The 16,848-nt window shown below is 37.3% G+C and overlaps 1 protein-coding gene across 3 annotated transcripts in view; it reads left to right on the top strand.

Annotated features, from left to right (window-relative positions):
- Positions 1-16,848, top strand: part of LOC112151416 (RNA-binding Raly-like protein) — a 161,394-nt gene that overhangs the window by 64,849 nt on the left and 79,697 nt on the right. For all 3 annotated transcript variants that reach the window (XM_024280360.2, XM_024280358.2, XM_024280361.2), the window contains exon 2: positions 10,602-10,875. In XM_024280360.2, coding sequence (XP_024136128.1) covers positions 10,620-10,875 — 256 coding nt within the window. In that variant the 5' untranslated portion in view covers positions 10,602-10,619. The remainder of the gene's footprint in view (positions 1-10,601; positions 10,876-16,848) is intronic.

Genomic DNA, 16,848 nt, shown 5'->3' with positions numbered 1-16,848 from the left:
TATACAGTGTATATATATTTATATGTAGACAGTATATATATATATATATATATATATATATATATATATATATATATATATATATATATGTAAAATAGTAATTATACTACAAGTCTAAATATATTTGCCTATATTTGTCACTGTCCATAAAAAAATTCTTACACAGCATTAAAAGGGGAGTGGATGAATTTTTGGGATATTTCCAGTTTATTAAAAATGTATTTTAATACATTTTACATAAACTTACATAATTTTAATACTAATCAATACCTATAAACTTGTAAACCAAAAGCAAACCTTAAAAGCTACATTAGATATACTTCAAAGTGTACTATCATAAACTTAGAGTAAGCAGAGTTTATTGCCAGTAAACTAATACTATACTTGAAAGGCTACGTTTTTTAAAACTGAAACTGGAACAATTTAGTCCCAAGAACTTATTAGTAAACTATCAGTATATTTTTTAAGTGTATTTGGTACACTTCGGGAAAATGTACTTTTCTATAATTAGGTATAGTTTAAAACATATACTTGAAGTATACTTATTTTGTTGATCGTGTTTTTCAACATCCAAAACCACAAACCCTCTCAGTCGTTGACCCACTACATTGATCTGTTTCGTCACAAAAACTCAAGAAGCTTCCAAAACTGCTTTTTATGTTGAGCAATACTCTGAAATTCTTTAATAAATGTTTACAAAACATGACCAGAAATGTTTTTGATGAGTATGGATGGGTAACATAAATTTTTCAGCCATGGGGATGGGGAGTAAGGCGGAGACTGAGGATTAGCCGTTTTCGCGGATATGCGGAGGTCTCTGGTTCCCCGCGAATAAGGGGTGTAATACTGTATTTTCATCTCTACAGTCTGTTTAGATACAAAAATATGACCTCAATTGGCAAAAGCGGTATTTTATTCTGAAAATTTAGTTATATTTTGAAAATTGACCATATTTTCTTATGTGTCTTGGCATAACTTGCTGCCAGAATTGACGCGTATAGCTCGGCCTCGCGGAAGAAATAGACCAGACGGCGAAATGATCGCTAAACTGCGCGAGCAGGCCGAGGAGAACCTCTGCGCTTCTCATCTGATGTGAACTACACTATAGGTTAACAAGCACGCCGAATGGAGGCGGCCTACGTTCCGCGGCGCTTCCGCTTGTGTTTTGTGTCAGTCTATTTAAGAGTCTGGTTACTTAGTTTCTGATGTCGTCTTAGCTGTCACGTTTCAGTCTATTTCTCAAAAGTTTAAGCTTACACCACCATAGTTGGTGTCCTACATCACCAGATCCTGACATTTAGAAATAAATGCAGCCATTTTTTTTCTCTCTTTTGCTTGAATGATCAACAACAGATCATTAGCACTTTGAAAAACAGTCCATGTCTGCCACTGACCCTTAGTGTTTCTTTGGGATGAATAGAAATCTTTTGTTGCTCTCATGGTTCCAGCATTTATTCGTTATAATTAAAGAAAAATAATATTATTTCTTTTTGCTTTTTGTTGATTTTTCTTTGTAAAATTTGTAGAAAATCATTTAAATTTAAATGTTAAAACAAAAGAATAGACTTCCACTTGTATCTAAGTCCATCAAACATTAAGCCTTAATGTAATATGTCTGTATTTCATAAAGAATGTATATTAAAGGTCATTATAAAGCCTTCCTGAACCACAGAAATGAAAGTGGTCCCTCCTTGATGGCCTCTTTTTGAATTTTTTACTGCATAGCAGAACTCTGCTGTGTACCTTGACTCGTAAAGCCAAAGGGCAGAAGCTGATTGAAAATGGGAAGAAAATGAGTTTTATGTCTCTCCATCTTCTGGATGGGATTAATTTTTTAGGATGCCTGTGGAAGTGGGAGATGTTTTCTGTGACGGTTTATTCGTTTATGGCCTTCATTCTGTTCATATTAGATTTAATTTAGAGACTTTTCCTTTTCTGTCGAGGAAGACAAAATGTTGTGACTGCAGTTTGTCTTTTCTGAGGCCCGAGTCGTTTCAGCCACGATCCGCAGATTTACGGCGCTCTGCATGGCAGAGAGGCTCTGCGGACTACAATAAAAATAGAGGCATTGATTCGCAAATAGAGGGAACCTTTTTCACAGCCGTTGCTGCTGCTTTCACCGCAGAAAGACACTCAGACGGACAAGGTGTTAATGGACAGAACCCATGAAGCAATTATTTCTGCTCTGCACTACATGGCAGCAGCGCCAATGGAAAAGGTGTATCAGGTTACCACTCAGTGTTCTGTTTCAGCGAGCAGCTCCTCCACTCCTTCCTCAGCCTGTCAAGCTGCCTTGGCAACAGTCAGAGCAGAAGAGGTTGAGACGTGGTGGAGGGAAACGCACAGCGGTGAGGCGGGAGGACATCACAAAAGGAATCCTTTCACTCAGCTCCTTTTCTTCATGAAATACGTATAGAAATCAGGCAGGTGGTCAGATGCAAGCAATCTTTTAAGGTTCTGTTTTCTCAGACACAATGCACTTTGTAATGACCGCTTTTTCACTTTCTGCTTTTGACAAACGCCTCTTCCAAACAGTCAAAAAAGCATCCACGCTTCTTTGCTTCCTTTTTCCTCGTCAGCTGACCTCATCTGTCTTTGTGTCAGAGGCGGATTTGCTATTAAGTTTAAAGGGGCGATTGCCCGGGGCCAACCAAACACCACGGGGGCCCTAGGCATGAAAAAATAAATCATTAAGTCATCCTCCCCAGCTCTTCTGCAGCAATGGAATATTCCGTTTACAGCATCAGAAAGCTAGCAAGCTAAGAGCCTTTTTTTTTAAACTTTATTTATAGTTTCACAACTACATAATTTTTACAATTACAATTACTATGTCTTTTATAGTAATTTAAAAATAAAAGCTAATATTTTAGCAACATGTTAACATTTTTGGCTAATATGTTATCTACTGAAGTTTTTACAAACTAATTTGGAGTTTAGCTAATATTTTAGCAACAAACTAACATTTATGACTAATTTAGATTACTGAGGAATTTTAGGCTATTTTTGAGTTTAGCTAGGATTTACGCAACAAGCTAGCTTTTTTTTTTGGCTAATTTGCCATCTAGTTGTGTTTTCTGGGCTAATTTGAAATTTAGCTCATATTTAAGTAATACAATAAATATTTTTGCAAAACGTGCACGTGTAAGAAATTTGTTACATCAATTTTACTACTAATTTCTCAAATTTAGGTCAACTTCAGCGTTCTTTTATAGGTAAAAAAAAATTACAGTATTAGCAAAATTAACATTTTGTAAATAGCTTTTGCATTTTCAGCAAATCCCTTCAGCAATTAAAGTAAATTGCGTCACCATTGTCAGCAAAAAGCTTCAGCATCTTCAGTGACTTATTTCATCAAAAAGCATTCACACTTGCATTATCGCAGGTAATGCTACTTTTCGAGTTAGTTTTAATATTTTTAATGTCTTTAACATCTTTTTACTTTTAGTCCAGTTAATGTTTGAAGCAATGAATACATTTGCAAGTTCCTTCGATATTAATAAAGTAAAAAAAAAATGTATGTTGACATTTGTGTATTGTCTACGTATGTAATTTCAGTTTTTAGTGATATATGTAATTAATAAGTATTTCTTATGTTCGTCGATGTGCACAAATGTCTGTGTAGGATCTCAGCTGACCGCTCTTTGCGTGAATTTGGTTTTAAACTGTTCAAAATATTTGGTTGGTTAAGAAGTTCATGCGTATTTTAGATAGTTTATACGGAAATATTCTTATAAATTTTGCACAATTTTGTGTGAATTTTGCAAGATGCATACATAAATTTGTGGCTTTCGACCATTGTTTCATGTATGTGTGGCAGAGGTTTAGCGCTTGTACCATCAATTTATAACTTTTAGATTGTGTATACGGTTCACATATCACACTAAAATTATGTAATTGATGCATAAATCACTCAAAAATTTCATATAATAAGCCCAATTTTTGCGCACTGTTAATGCACAATTGGCGTACTGTGATGGGTATAAAAATCAGCTGATTTTTGCCCCCCTCCACCAGTCAAGTGGGGGTCTCCTGGTCCCCCCGTCAGGCTCTTCAGGTATGGTGGGTGTGGATGCGACTCTAGACGCGCACCGGGCCCTTCTTGAAATCCTCCAGAGCTTTCAGGAGCCTTACAACTGACTTAGAACTGGTGCAGACCAGGAGAATCCAACAGTTTCTTTAAAACAAAGCATTAAAGGATCCGCTGGGTGCAGTCGGTCCTGATGGAATGGGATTTCTGCACAGAGCTCTGAATATCAAAGTAAAGAAATTCAATGACGCGCGGGTTTACGTGGTTCATCTATAATACATCTGGGAAAATTTCACAAAAAAGACCACAAATGTTCTCACTTTTTTTAATATATATTTCACGTATGATCAGTTTACATCCATCCTATGAGCTGAAAGTATGTGTAGCAGCTGTAAGACAAAACAGAAAAAGGAAACAGACTTATGAGAAAACACTCAAAGGTTACGAGGATAAAGTTGTAAAATTATTAGAAAAAAAGGGAAACTTTTTATGAGAGTAAAGTTGTAAAATTATGGTAGTCAAAACTGTAAAAAAAAAATTGTAAAAAGGGAAAAGTTTTTTATATATATAAAATAAAACCATTTAGCTTTTAAAGACCAAGACAATCAAGCATTACCAGTTACCAAAAGATTTGACATAACTCTCCTTAAGCATCTCGCCATCTTTACTTTTTTGGTAAATGTACAACTTTATTTAAAAAAAAACAATTGCATGAAAATGTTTAAATAATAAAGTTATGATTTTGTTTTTGTGAAACGCTGACTTTTTCTCCTTAGATTACAATCTTATTCTTATAAATTTATATGTCTCTTTTATGAAAAGGGAAAACGGATTGTAAGAAAAGAGAAGAGAAGAGAAAAAGGGCAAAAATAGTTTTTTTTTATACATTTTTCTTTATTCTTTTTAACAGATGCCACTCCATAGTGCACTGTTTTGTTCCATCATTTCAAGTATTTTTGTCTTCTTTTGTCAAACCTGACTAAAATAAAGTTATTGTTCACCTGGGGACCCCCAAATTGCTAAATCCACTAGTGACTGATGTTCATTTTCCTCATTTTTGCCTCCTTTTCCTTGAAAACTCAGAACTTCATGCTCCAACAAGACACCTTTTAAGAAAAATCGAGCACCTTTTCTGACACGGCATGAAAATAAAGACGAACACTCTCCTGCTCTTTAAATGCAGCGAGCTGTAATCATTCTTAAGGTCATCATTCTCCTCTAAAAGCAAGAACGTTTCTGGGGGAAGCAGCTCATCTGCCCCTCTGTGTCACTTCCTGCACTCTTCCTTCACGCTTTTTCCCATGATGCCATCACCTAAGCAGATGAGGGGCTTGATGGAGGTTATAAATCCCCCCGAAAAGCAAGGTCAGCAGAGAAGCATTCAGGGGCTAAATTAGTGTAAAGAAAACAAGCAAGACGGCAGCATGAAATATTCCAGCGTGGAGCGGTAAAATAGCTCCGTGACCACCCCGCCCACTGGTGATTTATCTGACAAGAGAAGCAATCTTCTGCTTCTCCCCTGATTTGTCATGTTCTTGTGACCTGTCCACCAGCATCAGTATGGGATTTGTGTCAGACCGTAACTTGAAAGTCCTGTCAGATGAGGGGAGTGCACGCGTGTCGGCGTACCTGCGCTGGATAAATTCTCTGCAGCTGATAAATATCAAGGCCGGCTGATGGATTGCAGGTGGCAGCTGATACCGCACCAACCAGAAACACTCTGATGCAGCACGACACACATTCACTGTCAACGCACATTCGAGGAGTTTGTTTTGCTGTTTGACTCCAAAATGTGTCTTTTGGTGACATTAATGCATTTCTTCTTTTAGCGTAGCCTTTAGGCGCCAACTCTTCTGTAACCTCTTTTATCCCGACCATGCTGTGCACGACCTCAAGTATTAGTTCTTAATCAAGAATTTTCATTGTCCTTTCAACACAGGTAGAAACAACTTTGGTCGAGGGTCAGCCAATAATAGAGCAATAATAATAAACTGTAACATTTACTGCAAATATATACAAAATAATACATTTTAATGCACCATCATTCAAAAATGTGTCTTTTATTTTTAGATAAATTCCGCCATCAGAAAACATAGTTATGGGCGCGGCTGCGGGGGTTGGGTGAGATGGACATGGGGGAGGGGCGTCTCTGTATTTGTGGATTCTGGGTGTCCCCAACCCCCGTGAAAAACGGGAATACTGTATGTATAATGACTTTATTATACTTTGCAAGAAGATTTCTGGGGTCGAAAGGAGAACAAAACTTTGGGTTTGGATCTTGAGTCGGGAAAAGCGTCGGTCTGACTCTTGTTGTCGTAAAACCTTTCCAACAATCAATGGGTTACATCACGTGACCACAGAAGCTCCGCCCTGACTGACCCATTCCATTTTTCTATGGACCTACGACCATAGGGACCAGAAATGGTACCAGTCAGTTCTGATTTTGTAATAGAAATGCTCAAAAGTCCATTCCGGTCCGGCCTGGACCGCTAAGTGGAAACGAGGGCTAAGTACGACAGCATTACCGGTAAATCGTGGAACTTCCATTGCTTTTTACGATACGCTTACGACACCTTCGACAATGGTACGTTCCATTTTAAGGCGAAATCATTTGTCTTAGGGGAAATGAAAGACATACTTTAGGATGCAGCCGCTCATTTCTATGACCCTTCACGGGCCAGACAACCCTAAAACCAGTCTATTTAAAGTAAACCGGAACAGTCCGGAGTGGCGTTTAGTAAAAGAATTGGAGGCGGAACGCCTTCCGGTTGGAGAGATCAGCTGTGCAGCCGGTTTTCTCTGTGTACAACATGAAAGAAGGAAAAAAAAGAGCGAAAATTGACACTCAAGCTGAGATCAGGCAGCGCTTTATTTGAATGTTTTCATTGTTTTGGTTGATTAAATCTTCTGTCTCTCTCTCTCTCCCGGTCTGCGCTCTCTTGCTTCAATAATAACACATCCTCGTTCCCGCGCCGTCGGTTGTTGACGTTCGGGATCCCTCCGCGTCACTTTTTGATGTTTTGGGAGTCCCCATCTCATTGGACCCCGACACGCCGCCGCTCCCATTAAATCACGGGTCCCCAACATCCCGGCGCCAGGAGCACACTGTTGACCCGGAGGGATCCCGAACCAGGCGTCGGGGTGTGCGACGACCCGGGAATGAGAACGCACTGTCCATAAACAAGTCCAATGCGGATGCTCGTGTAATGTGGCGATTTTTTTTTTTTTGGTCTGGGAACATTTATTTCGTACACATATTCAATATAAATTTATTTTAAGAAGGAAAACGTAAATGGTGAAAAGATGAAATAAAGCAGCAAATTATTTTTTAAAAAAAGTAAACTTAAAAATGAATCGGATGTTTAAGAGGAAGATCAAAGGGAGGATGAAGATGAGCAGACCAAATCTTCTAAAGGAGAGGACGAAGAGGAGAAAAGGGGAGATGCCATTGAGACCATCAAGCAAAGATGATTTTCCTTTATTCTGGACAAAAGAACAATATGATCAGTTTAAAGACACAAATTAATGAATCTTTACCAAGAATATCGAATAGTTGGCCGTTAAAAATGCCAGTGTCATAACCTGAACAGGTCAAACCCCTTAACTGGTGCATGTTCTGGTGAAACCAACCCAAAACTACTACCTCTGATGGTGACAGTTCCTCTAAAATGTCATTTCTAACAGTCTTGTCTCCTTTTAAAATACACTCCTCTTAGTGCTACTCATCCAAATGATACACTCCACTCACAGTAATAAGGGAATAAAAACCAAAAATGAAGTTCGGCGCCACTGCATCACCAGAAATGAGAGCAAAGGTCACTGGGTAGAGTTGTGAGTTCAGCATGTGGCACACGACACTCGGCTAAACCAACCGTCCTTGTTTATATGTGACGAGGGGACTGGAGGGATGAGAGGCCGACTGATCTCCGGCTCCGGTGTAATGAATTCCTGAAAAGTCATCTTTGGTTAAAATTGAGAAGCGACTTCTCTGGTTTCCTGGATGACTGGCCGGCTTCATTCTCCCTCTAGTGGGTTTTATATAAAGCCTCTTTTCTGTACAATCCAGTTATCTTTGGGTTTTTGAATTACATGTCCTCACAGGGTTTTTTCCTTTTTTTCTGCATAATCTCATGCCACATAATAAGAAAAAACAGCATTGTTGCAGGAAAAAAGGTCTGAACTTTTTACAGCAAAAGATGTTTGTTAAAGATCGACTGGAATACTAATAGGAACAAATTCAAGATGTGTGTACTTTGGTGTGCGTGCACACAATGGTCAAACACGTGTTACCTTGGTAACTAATCCTATTTACTGAAGATTGAATCCATTATTTAGGTTCTCCCTCTCGAAGCTGAATAATTCTTATCATGGCGTGCCAGCGAAAGAGATATTGAATATTTAGTGTTTTCCCAACAATATTTCAGACTAATTAATGCTCTAAATGGAATCCATTTGAGAACATTAACAGGATTAAATATGTGGATATCCATAGTGATAAAAACACAGATGTTTGTTTGTATTGAATCACAACGGAGGAGAAATCCTTCCTTTTGATCGACCGCTCAGATTGAGGGGAATTATGGTCACGTATGGTGCGTTCATACGTTTACAAGCAGAAATAAATCATCAAAAGTTATAAAAACATCTAAATTCAAATGGAATCTGAAAAAAAAAACTTCAGATTTTGCTGCTCCTTCTTACGCTGCCTTCAGCTATTCGGTGGCAGCATTTCAACCATGCAAAATGCTACTTGGATGAACAGTTGACTGGCCAGTGACCCTGTGTGTCACATCCCATTTACCGAGGAAACTAAAATCCAGAAACAACAGCCATAAGAAGTGCACATAAATTAATTTGAATTCATTTTTTTAGGTAGGTTTGTTGTGATGCATTCTTCATAAAGTTAAAGCATCTTGAGGGTTTTCTGTTTCTATCAGCTGGTACCTCTCGTCGCTCCAATTGTTGCTAAAAATCTGTTTAAAAAAACTTCAAAATCAAAGGATCTGTAATTTTTTTTTTTTTTTATGGATGCATGTAAATGAGGGCGGGTATTGGCAAGAGTCTGGATACAGTATGTATCCACATATATGTGTCAAGATACGATATATATTACACCTATTCGATACATACTAAGACACGTGTATGAAGATACAATATATATCCCGATACATGTCTCAAGATACGATACATATCCAGAAACATGTCACAAAATATAATGTATAATCATGATACATGTCTCAAGATACGATATATATTCGATACATTCGATACATATTAAGACACATGTATGAAGATACAATATATATCCCGAGAAACATGTCACAAGATATAACGTATAATCTTGATACATGTCTCAAGATATGATACATATCCAGAAACATGTCACAAGATATAATATATAATCTTGATACATGTCTCAAGATATGATACATATCCAGAAACATGTCACAAGATATAATATATATTCTTGATACATGTCTCAAGACATATGTGTCCCGATACATGCCTAAAGATACAATATATACCCAGATATCGCTCAAGATACAATATATATCCAGAAACATGTCACAAGATACAATACGTGCCCAGATGCATGTCTCAAGGTATGATACGCATCAAGATCCATGCCTAAAGATACAATGTATACTATATATCAAGATGCATGTCTCAAGATACAATACGTTTCCAGATACTTGTCACAAGATAAAAAAGATATCCCGATACATGACTCAAGATATGATACGTATCCAGATACATGTCTTAAGATACAATACACATACAGATACAATACATATCGCGATATATTCCAAGGCATAACAATTTTTCACTTTTTAAGAGTTCCCTGTTTGGTCTAACTAATTTAATACATTTTAAAACAAGTACTGTAAAGTACTAAATTATATTTAAAAAAACTAGATTGAATGATTTTCTTAGACAGTTTAACAAAACAAACAAAAACAAAACAAGTTATCTACACAACACTGGTTACCAAACACAATAGAGTGGCTATATCTATAATCTCAATCATTTCACAATCCAATAAATTAACCATAATTCAATTTAGTCCTAATTTATCACAATAAAGAGTATTTTTTCATAAAAAGGTCAAATTGTCTACTGCAATGTACAGTGCAGAAGAAATGCTTTTTAAATCTCAAATATTTAAAAGTACAGACTGTAGCATTGGTGTATCTAGTTTCAAAGATTTCTTGATAGATTTAGGAGGTTTAAAAACAAAAAGAAACTTATATTTTGGATCTAAAATCAGAAATCTGCAGTATCCTGAACCTTTTTGAGGAAAAATGTGTTTAAGATTAAAAAAATACAGTTTAAAATGAGATTTTGAAATGTTTAAAACATAATCTCTGATATGTATCTAAGCCCTAAAAGATCACGGATAGGGAGTCAACACATCATCTGTTTTAACAGAGCTATGAAAAAAAATATGTATATGTATATCTGCTGTTGATGTTTGTGCAATTTGATTATAAGTTTCACTAGTTAATCAAAGGTGTCATTTTTTTCCCCAGGATATTTGGTGGTCTAAAGTTTCCGCCTCTTTTTTGCTCCCCAGGAGGGCAACAGGAGGAGAATGACTGGTAAGACCCAGACCAGCAACGTGACCAATAAGAATGACCCTCGCTCCATCAATTCCAGAGTCTTTATCGGAAACCTCAACACAGCTATCGTCAAGAAGACGGACATAGAGGTCATTTTCGCCAAGTATGGCAAAATAGTGGGCTGCTCGGTGCACAAGGGTTACGCCTTCGTTCAGTACATAAACGAAAGGAACGCACGTGCCGCCGTGGCGGGAGAAAACGCCAGAATCATCGCTGGACAGCCTCTCGGTGAGTCTCTGAAGGATGTTTTTTTTGTTTGTAAGTTTGCTTGATAGCGTCTCTGGGGAACGCCCCAGGCGCCCCTGGTTTATTCTGAGATCCTCTCTTTGCTGTTAACGCTTAAACATTTGTTGTTGTCGAGCTGTTTTGGAGAAAACCCTGCAGAATCTGTTAAACTATGTGACAAAGATGGGTAATTCTATCCGGCCCTCCAGATCATTTTATTTTATTGTTATTAACGGTCCGTTGTGATCTTGCGCATATTTCTAACTTGAATAATTTTGAGAATGTATTTTTATGGAGAGTAAATTCAAGTTTTAAGTTGATTTATTCTGGAATAATATTCCTGACTTTTTATTATTTATAACTATGTTAAAAAGTTACAGTTTTAAAGTTTTAATCAAAATTGTCATTCTGTTAGCTTTTTACACTGTGTCGGCTTTAAGAGTTTAGCTAATATTTCAACTACAAGCTAACTTTTTTGGCTAATTTAGGCTATTTTTGTATATTTTATTGGCTGTTTCGGGGGTTTTGTTAATATTTCAACTACATGCTAGTTGTTTTGACAAATTATGTATTTGTTTCAGTTTTATAGGCTATTTTGGAGTTTAGCTAATATTTCAAATACAAGCTAGCTTTTTTGGCTAATTTAGGCTTTTTTTAAACTTTTTTAGGCTGGTCTGGAGTTATTCTAATATTTACACACTGGCTGTTTTGGCTAATCAGGCTTTTTTCGTTTTTTAGGCTATTTCAAAATTTAGCTAATGTTTCAGCTACATGCTAGCTTTTTTGGCTGATTTAGGCTGTTTTTTGTTTGTTTTACAGGCTGTTTTGAAGGTTAGCTAATATTTCAGCTGCTGTTGTTGCTAAACTATTTTTTTTTTTTTTTTTTTTTTTTTTAACTTTTTTAGGCTGTTTTGGAGTTTACCTAATGTTTCAGCTACATCCAAGCTGTTTTGGCTAACCGTAGTTTTTTATTTTTTTATTTTTTATTTTTTTATAGAATAATTGGCATTTAGCTAATATTTTAGCTGGCTATTACCTTCAGCGTTTTTAGCTAACAGCGCTTTTAGCTATACCATCTTCAGTGTTTTCCGCTATCAGATTTAGCGTTTTCAGCTAACAGCTTTAGCGTTTTTAGCTATCAGATTCAGCGTTTTTAGCTAACAGCTTCAGTTTTTTTTTAGCTGTCAGAGGCAGTGTTTTTATCTATTAGCTTCAGTGTTTTCAGCTAACAGCTTCAGCGTTTTTAGCTATCAGCTTCAGCGTTTTTAGCTATCAGCATCAGCGTTTTTAGCTATCAGCATCAGCGTTTTTAGCTATCTGCTTCAGCGTTTTTAGCTATCAGCTTCAGCGTTTTTAGCTGTCAGCATCAGCGTTTTTAGCTATCAGCTTCAGCGTTTTTAGCTATCAGCATCAGCGTTTTTAGCTATCTGCTTCAGTGTTTTCAGCTATCAGCTTCAGCGTTTTTAGCTATCTGCTTCAGTGTTTTCAGCTATCAGCTTCAGCGTTTTTAGCTATCAGCTTCAGCGTTTTTAGCTATCAGCTTCAGCGTTTTTAGCTATCAGCATCAGCGTTTTTAGCTATCAGCTTCAGTGTTTTTAACCTGTGAATTTCAGCATATTCAGCTATCATCACTAACACCTTCAGCGTCCAAATACAGCTTACACCATTCATTCTAGTATTATCACAGGTAATGCTAGATATCCAGTTTATAATTATGTTAAAAAGTTATGGATTTAAAGTTTGAAAAATGTTGTTAAAGGCTGTTAAATAAATGTTTTTCCTGTTCATCCCGTGACTTAAGGTGTGTTTTGGATTTTTGCCCCTGTGCGATTGAGTTTGACACCCTTGTGTTAATAGATCCACTCGCAGATGGAAACAGAGCTGGATTTTAACATTTTAAACTGGCTAAAAGCATGCACCAAACCATTTAGCACAAAGTATGATAAGTAAAGTGGCATGGGACAGTGCTGCATTAAGCTGTGCAGGCATCTACTTCCTGCACTCTGCAGAGGGTTGTGCCGCGGATGCTGAGTGACTGTGAAATTGTTTATTTTCACATTTATTTTGCCTCATGGATGAGAGGAGAAACATATTCTTGTAGAAGTAAGACAAACCTCAAGACAATTTAAGGGAAAGAGGTTGAAAAATCCAAGTTATTCACTGATTTTCTCCTTTGAGGCTGACAGAAGTGTCATTCAAGTTGGATTATCTCAGGCTTTACGCGCCCCTCATGAGGGCTGATGAAAATTACAAAGGAGAACATCGTGTTCTTGGATATTTAATTGTTTGAATGAATCTGTGTGGAGTCAATGAGAGTTCACGGCTGCATGATGGATTAAAAACCATTAAAGGAATCTATAATGCATCCCAGCACACAGTAAATATCTGTATTGGTCCTTACATAAATGCATGGACACTTGGGAAAAGAAGGTGGTAATAATAACTTTTCCCACAACGGCGTGGAATCAGATCCTGGCACTAAACATGGGGTCAGAGCCTCGGCGAGATGCTCGCTGGATATCAGCATTTTCATCACTCATCTAAGCAAAGGAGAGGGATCTGAGGGTGGAATATCTCCCAAGTGAGCGCAGATTTGAAGCCATAAACCATATTTCGTAAGACAATGAGGTGGAGATGCATCACTCTCTGCTTCAAGGAGAGAGCAGGGCAAATCCCTTCAAGGCAAAACTATATTTCACAGTCAGAGATTTGGGTATGCAGTGATATAAGACCGCTGTGTTTGATGTCAAATGAGTCAGGTGTGCGGATTGATTATTTTAGAGATACAAAGTAGAAGTGAAAAAGGGAGCCGACTACAAATTAGCCACGAGTCAATGTCTGGTAGCTCAAGGTCAAGTCTGCCGAGCAAAGTTTGGGTTTGCGATGATAATGATATTACATTAAAGGAGGAGTTTATCTGCTGCTCTAACCTTAATGAATGACGTGTCATTAGCATGAATCATGGGAAAATTCAATCTTATTCATTTAAGCATCAGAAAATGTGTTAAAAATACTTAAAAAGAGCAATTACAGCAATAAGATTCACAGATTATTATTTTAAATTTACTAAAGAAATAAAGTACATCATAAGTTTTTCCCCTATAAAATGCAAAATATCTTTTTAGAATAATAAAGCTTGACCTTGCTCTCCACTTTTGACTGGCTGAACAACTGCTACACGTCCCTCACTCCACTTTTTATGGCAAGCCAAAAGGGTCAATAATCGCCAGAAAAAGCAGCGTAAAAAAGTAGATTTATTGTTATAAATTTGATGCATAAAGTATTTCATAAATATTTACCATATAATATACAAAATATATGTGAAAAGAGGGGAGTAATCATAATAATAAACATAAGAGAAATCTTCATTTCCACTTGACCTCACTGTCCCCTTTTGACCAGCTGAACTGCTGCTACACGCCCCTTTTTATGGCAAGCCAAAAGGGTCAATAAACGGCAGGAAAAGCAGCGTAAGAAACAATGGTGGCCATTCAAAAATCCAGCTTTTTACACAAAAAAGCTGCATCTAATCGCGTACAAACCGTATGTCCAAAGCGCCGTTTTGTTGTCTCAAATATGGGCATCAAAAACTGCATTTTGTTTGAGTAAAACGACGAATCCCGCGTGTAAGTTTCTGTTATCTGATGCACTAAAATGGCGAACGGTAAATATTTAAAAAAGACGCCACTTCTTACACCTGACTTGAGACAACACAAGGGGGCATAATTTATGTGCTTCTTTTAATACTTGTATAAAAAGCTCTGTTGTTTATAGTTTTTTTTCTCCTGGCGATTGTTGATCCTTTTTGCTTGCCGTACATTTTTAGATCTGCCAGCTTGGTTATAGCAACTCCTGACAAATTTAGGAAAAGCAACTTCTATTTTTTTTTTTTTTGCAACATTTCTGTTAATATTATCTCCATTATAACCACTCTATGTTTCATTTTCCTGAAGATGACAAACAGATCTATGTAATTTTTAGAAGAACTCCCACCAGCCCCGGCCTTGGTGACATGGCAACAGTGAAACGGCACTTTAGCGAGCTCGCCCCGCTAGCGCTGTTAAAAATCTACAACATTTTTTCCCAAGTTTATTTCCAATGATGCTGAAGGAGTTAAAAGCCAATAAATTAAAATCCCCAGTAGGATCTTACACTTGTAGCTAGTAATTATTATTATTTTTTTTTTATTCAAGATGGCGGCCTCTTTACAAGGTCAAGAGTCATCGAAGATTCAATTGTTGACAGTCATGCATTAAAAAAACTAAATGAGCTAAAATTATTTTTAACCACAAATCAAAACAGTCAAATCAGTTAATAGACTGAAGCTTTTTTTTTTTAACAAATGTTAAGATTTTAAATATATTTTTCATTTTTTTTTATATTGTTCTTATATGTTTATGACTTTAGGGAGTTGTGGTTTCATGTGATTGACCAACCACCAATCAGAGCTTCAGTCTGCTCTTAATGGAGGAATTCAGATGTTAAAAGTTCATTTTAACTGGCTTGTTAAGTACTGCTATTTTAGTTCTAAAAATCAAAGGATTAACGTGTATAATGAAGAGAAAGGCTTCCTAATCATTTGTAGCTCTCTGACAAAATTAAAAATTTCTGTTTCCTCTTTTCTGCGTATAAAAATTGAAGTTTTTTGTTAGTAAAATGTTGCTATTCTGATCTGTTCATGATAAATAACTTCCTAACAAGTGCAAATCAAATCGTGTTTTTTAAGTCAACACAGCTCTGAAGCTTTCATTCCATCTACAACCTATGTGAGTGTTTGTGTGTGTTTGTGTGTGTAGTGGTGGGGGGGGGGTGAGAGACATCCCCCTAATTAACAATTAAAGCCACACTCAGAACGATTCTCTCAAGATGAGCTTTTAATTTGAAAGTGCAGAGAAACAAAACAGGGACATACTGATTCGGGTCTGAGAAGTGACCTTTATGAAGGAACTGACCTCATTTTGGAAAATACAGTTCTGTTGTCTGTCTGCAGAAGTCTATGGGATTTTACTTCCTGTTTGGTATGCCAGGGGGGAGGAGTCACACAGTTTAGTCCCCATATAAAGTCAACCGTTTGGTTAACTGTATTTTAGGGAGATTTTTTGGTGTGTTTGTGTTGTGAAGGCACGCACACATACAGGTTTTCCTGCAACATGGGGACTCCGGAATGGAAGGTTACACGTGGGGACTTCATATTTTTAGTGAAATGTAGGCATATTTTTGTCCCACCTTTTCTTTTTAGATTTTTTGGCACTCACACATATGCTCACTAACTTTTTACAATTTTAAAATCTTAAATTTTTCTTGTTCTTGTGTATTGGTGGGGACCAGCGTCCTGTGTATTACCACAAGTCACCACCAGGGGGCATTACACACCAGTGGTATGAATTGCACATCAAAACCTCAGGCTTTGTTATTGTCCAGACCCGTTAGAGGAAGTTTTCAGCTGTTTTAGTGAATGTCTTTTCATTTCCACTGGACTTCCAACAAACATGTCCGTGTGTAACTAAAGCCCAACTCTAAATGTGTTGCTCTCTGCTTGTGTTTTGAGCTTCTGAGGCCCTTTAATGGGCCACAATCAACCAGCTCTCCAAATAGAAAAAAAAACCCACCCCCCCAAGCTGCCATGGCAGCAGCAGCAACACAGCCACAAACCAGTAATAGATGTATGAAGAGCAGAGAGACAAACAGTAGTTTTTCACTCTCCATTGTCTGGACTCTGCAGGTGGCCATCTCCTTTTTTTGTCCACAAAGTCGTTTTCGCTAAATTCTCTCAGTTTCCTTCAAAGACACCATACTGCTCTTCATATCACAGAATCTTTCATTGCATTACATTTCCAGACCAATTGAAAGGTTGTGAAACGGAAACTGAGGGTGGACTCTCTGTAAGAGTTTAGGCCAGGGGTCTCAAACTCGCGGCCCGCGGGCCATTTGCGGCCCGCAGGATGATGATTTGCGGCCCCCGTCTTCATATGAAAG

Source organism: Oryzias melastigma, linkage group LG20, assembly GCF_002922805.2.
Source record: "Oryzias melastigma strain HK-1 linkage group LG20, ASM292280v2, whole genome shotgun sequence".
NCBI classification, from domain to species: Eukaryota; Metazoa; Chordata; class Actinopteri; order Beloniformes; family Adrianichthyidae; genus Oryzias; species Oryzias melastigma.
The sequence above is the reverse complement of the archived record's forward strand: the minus strand, read 5'-3'. Positions and strand labels throughout refer to the sequence as shown.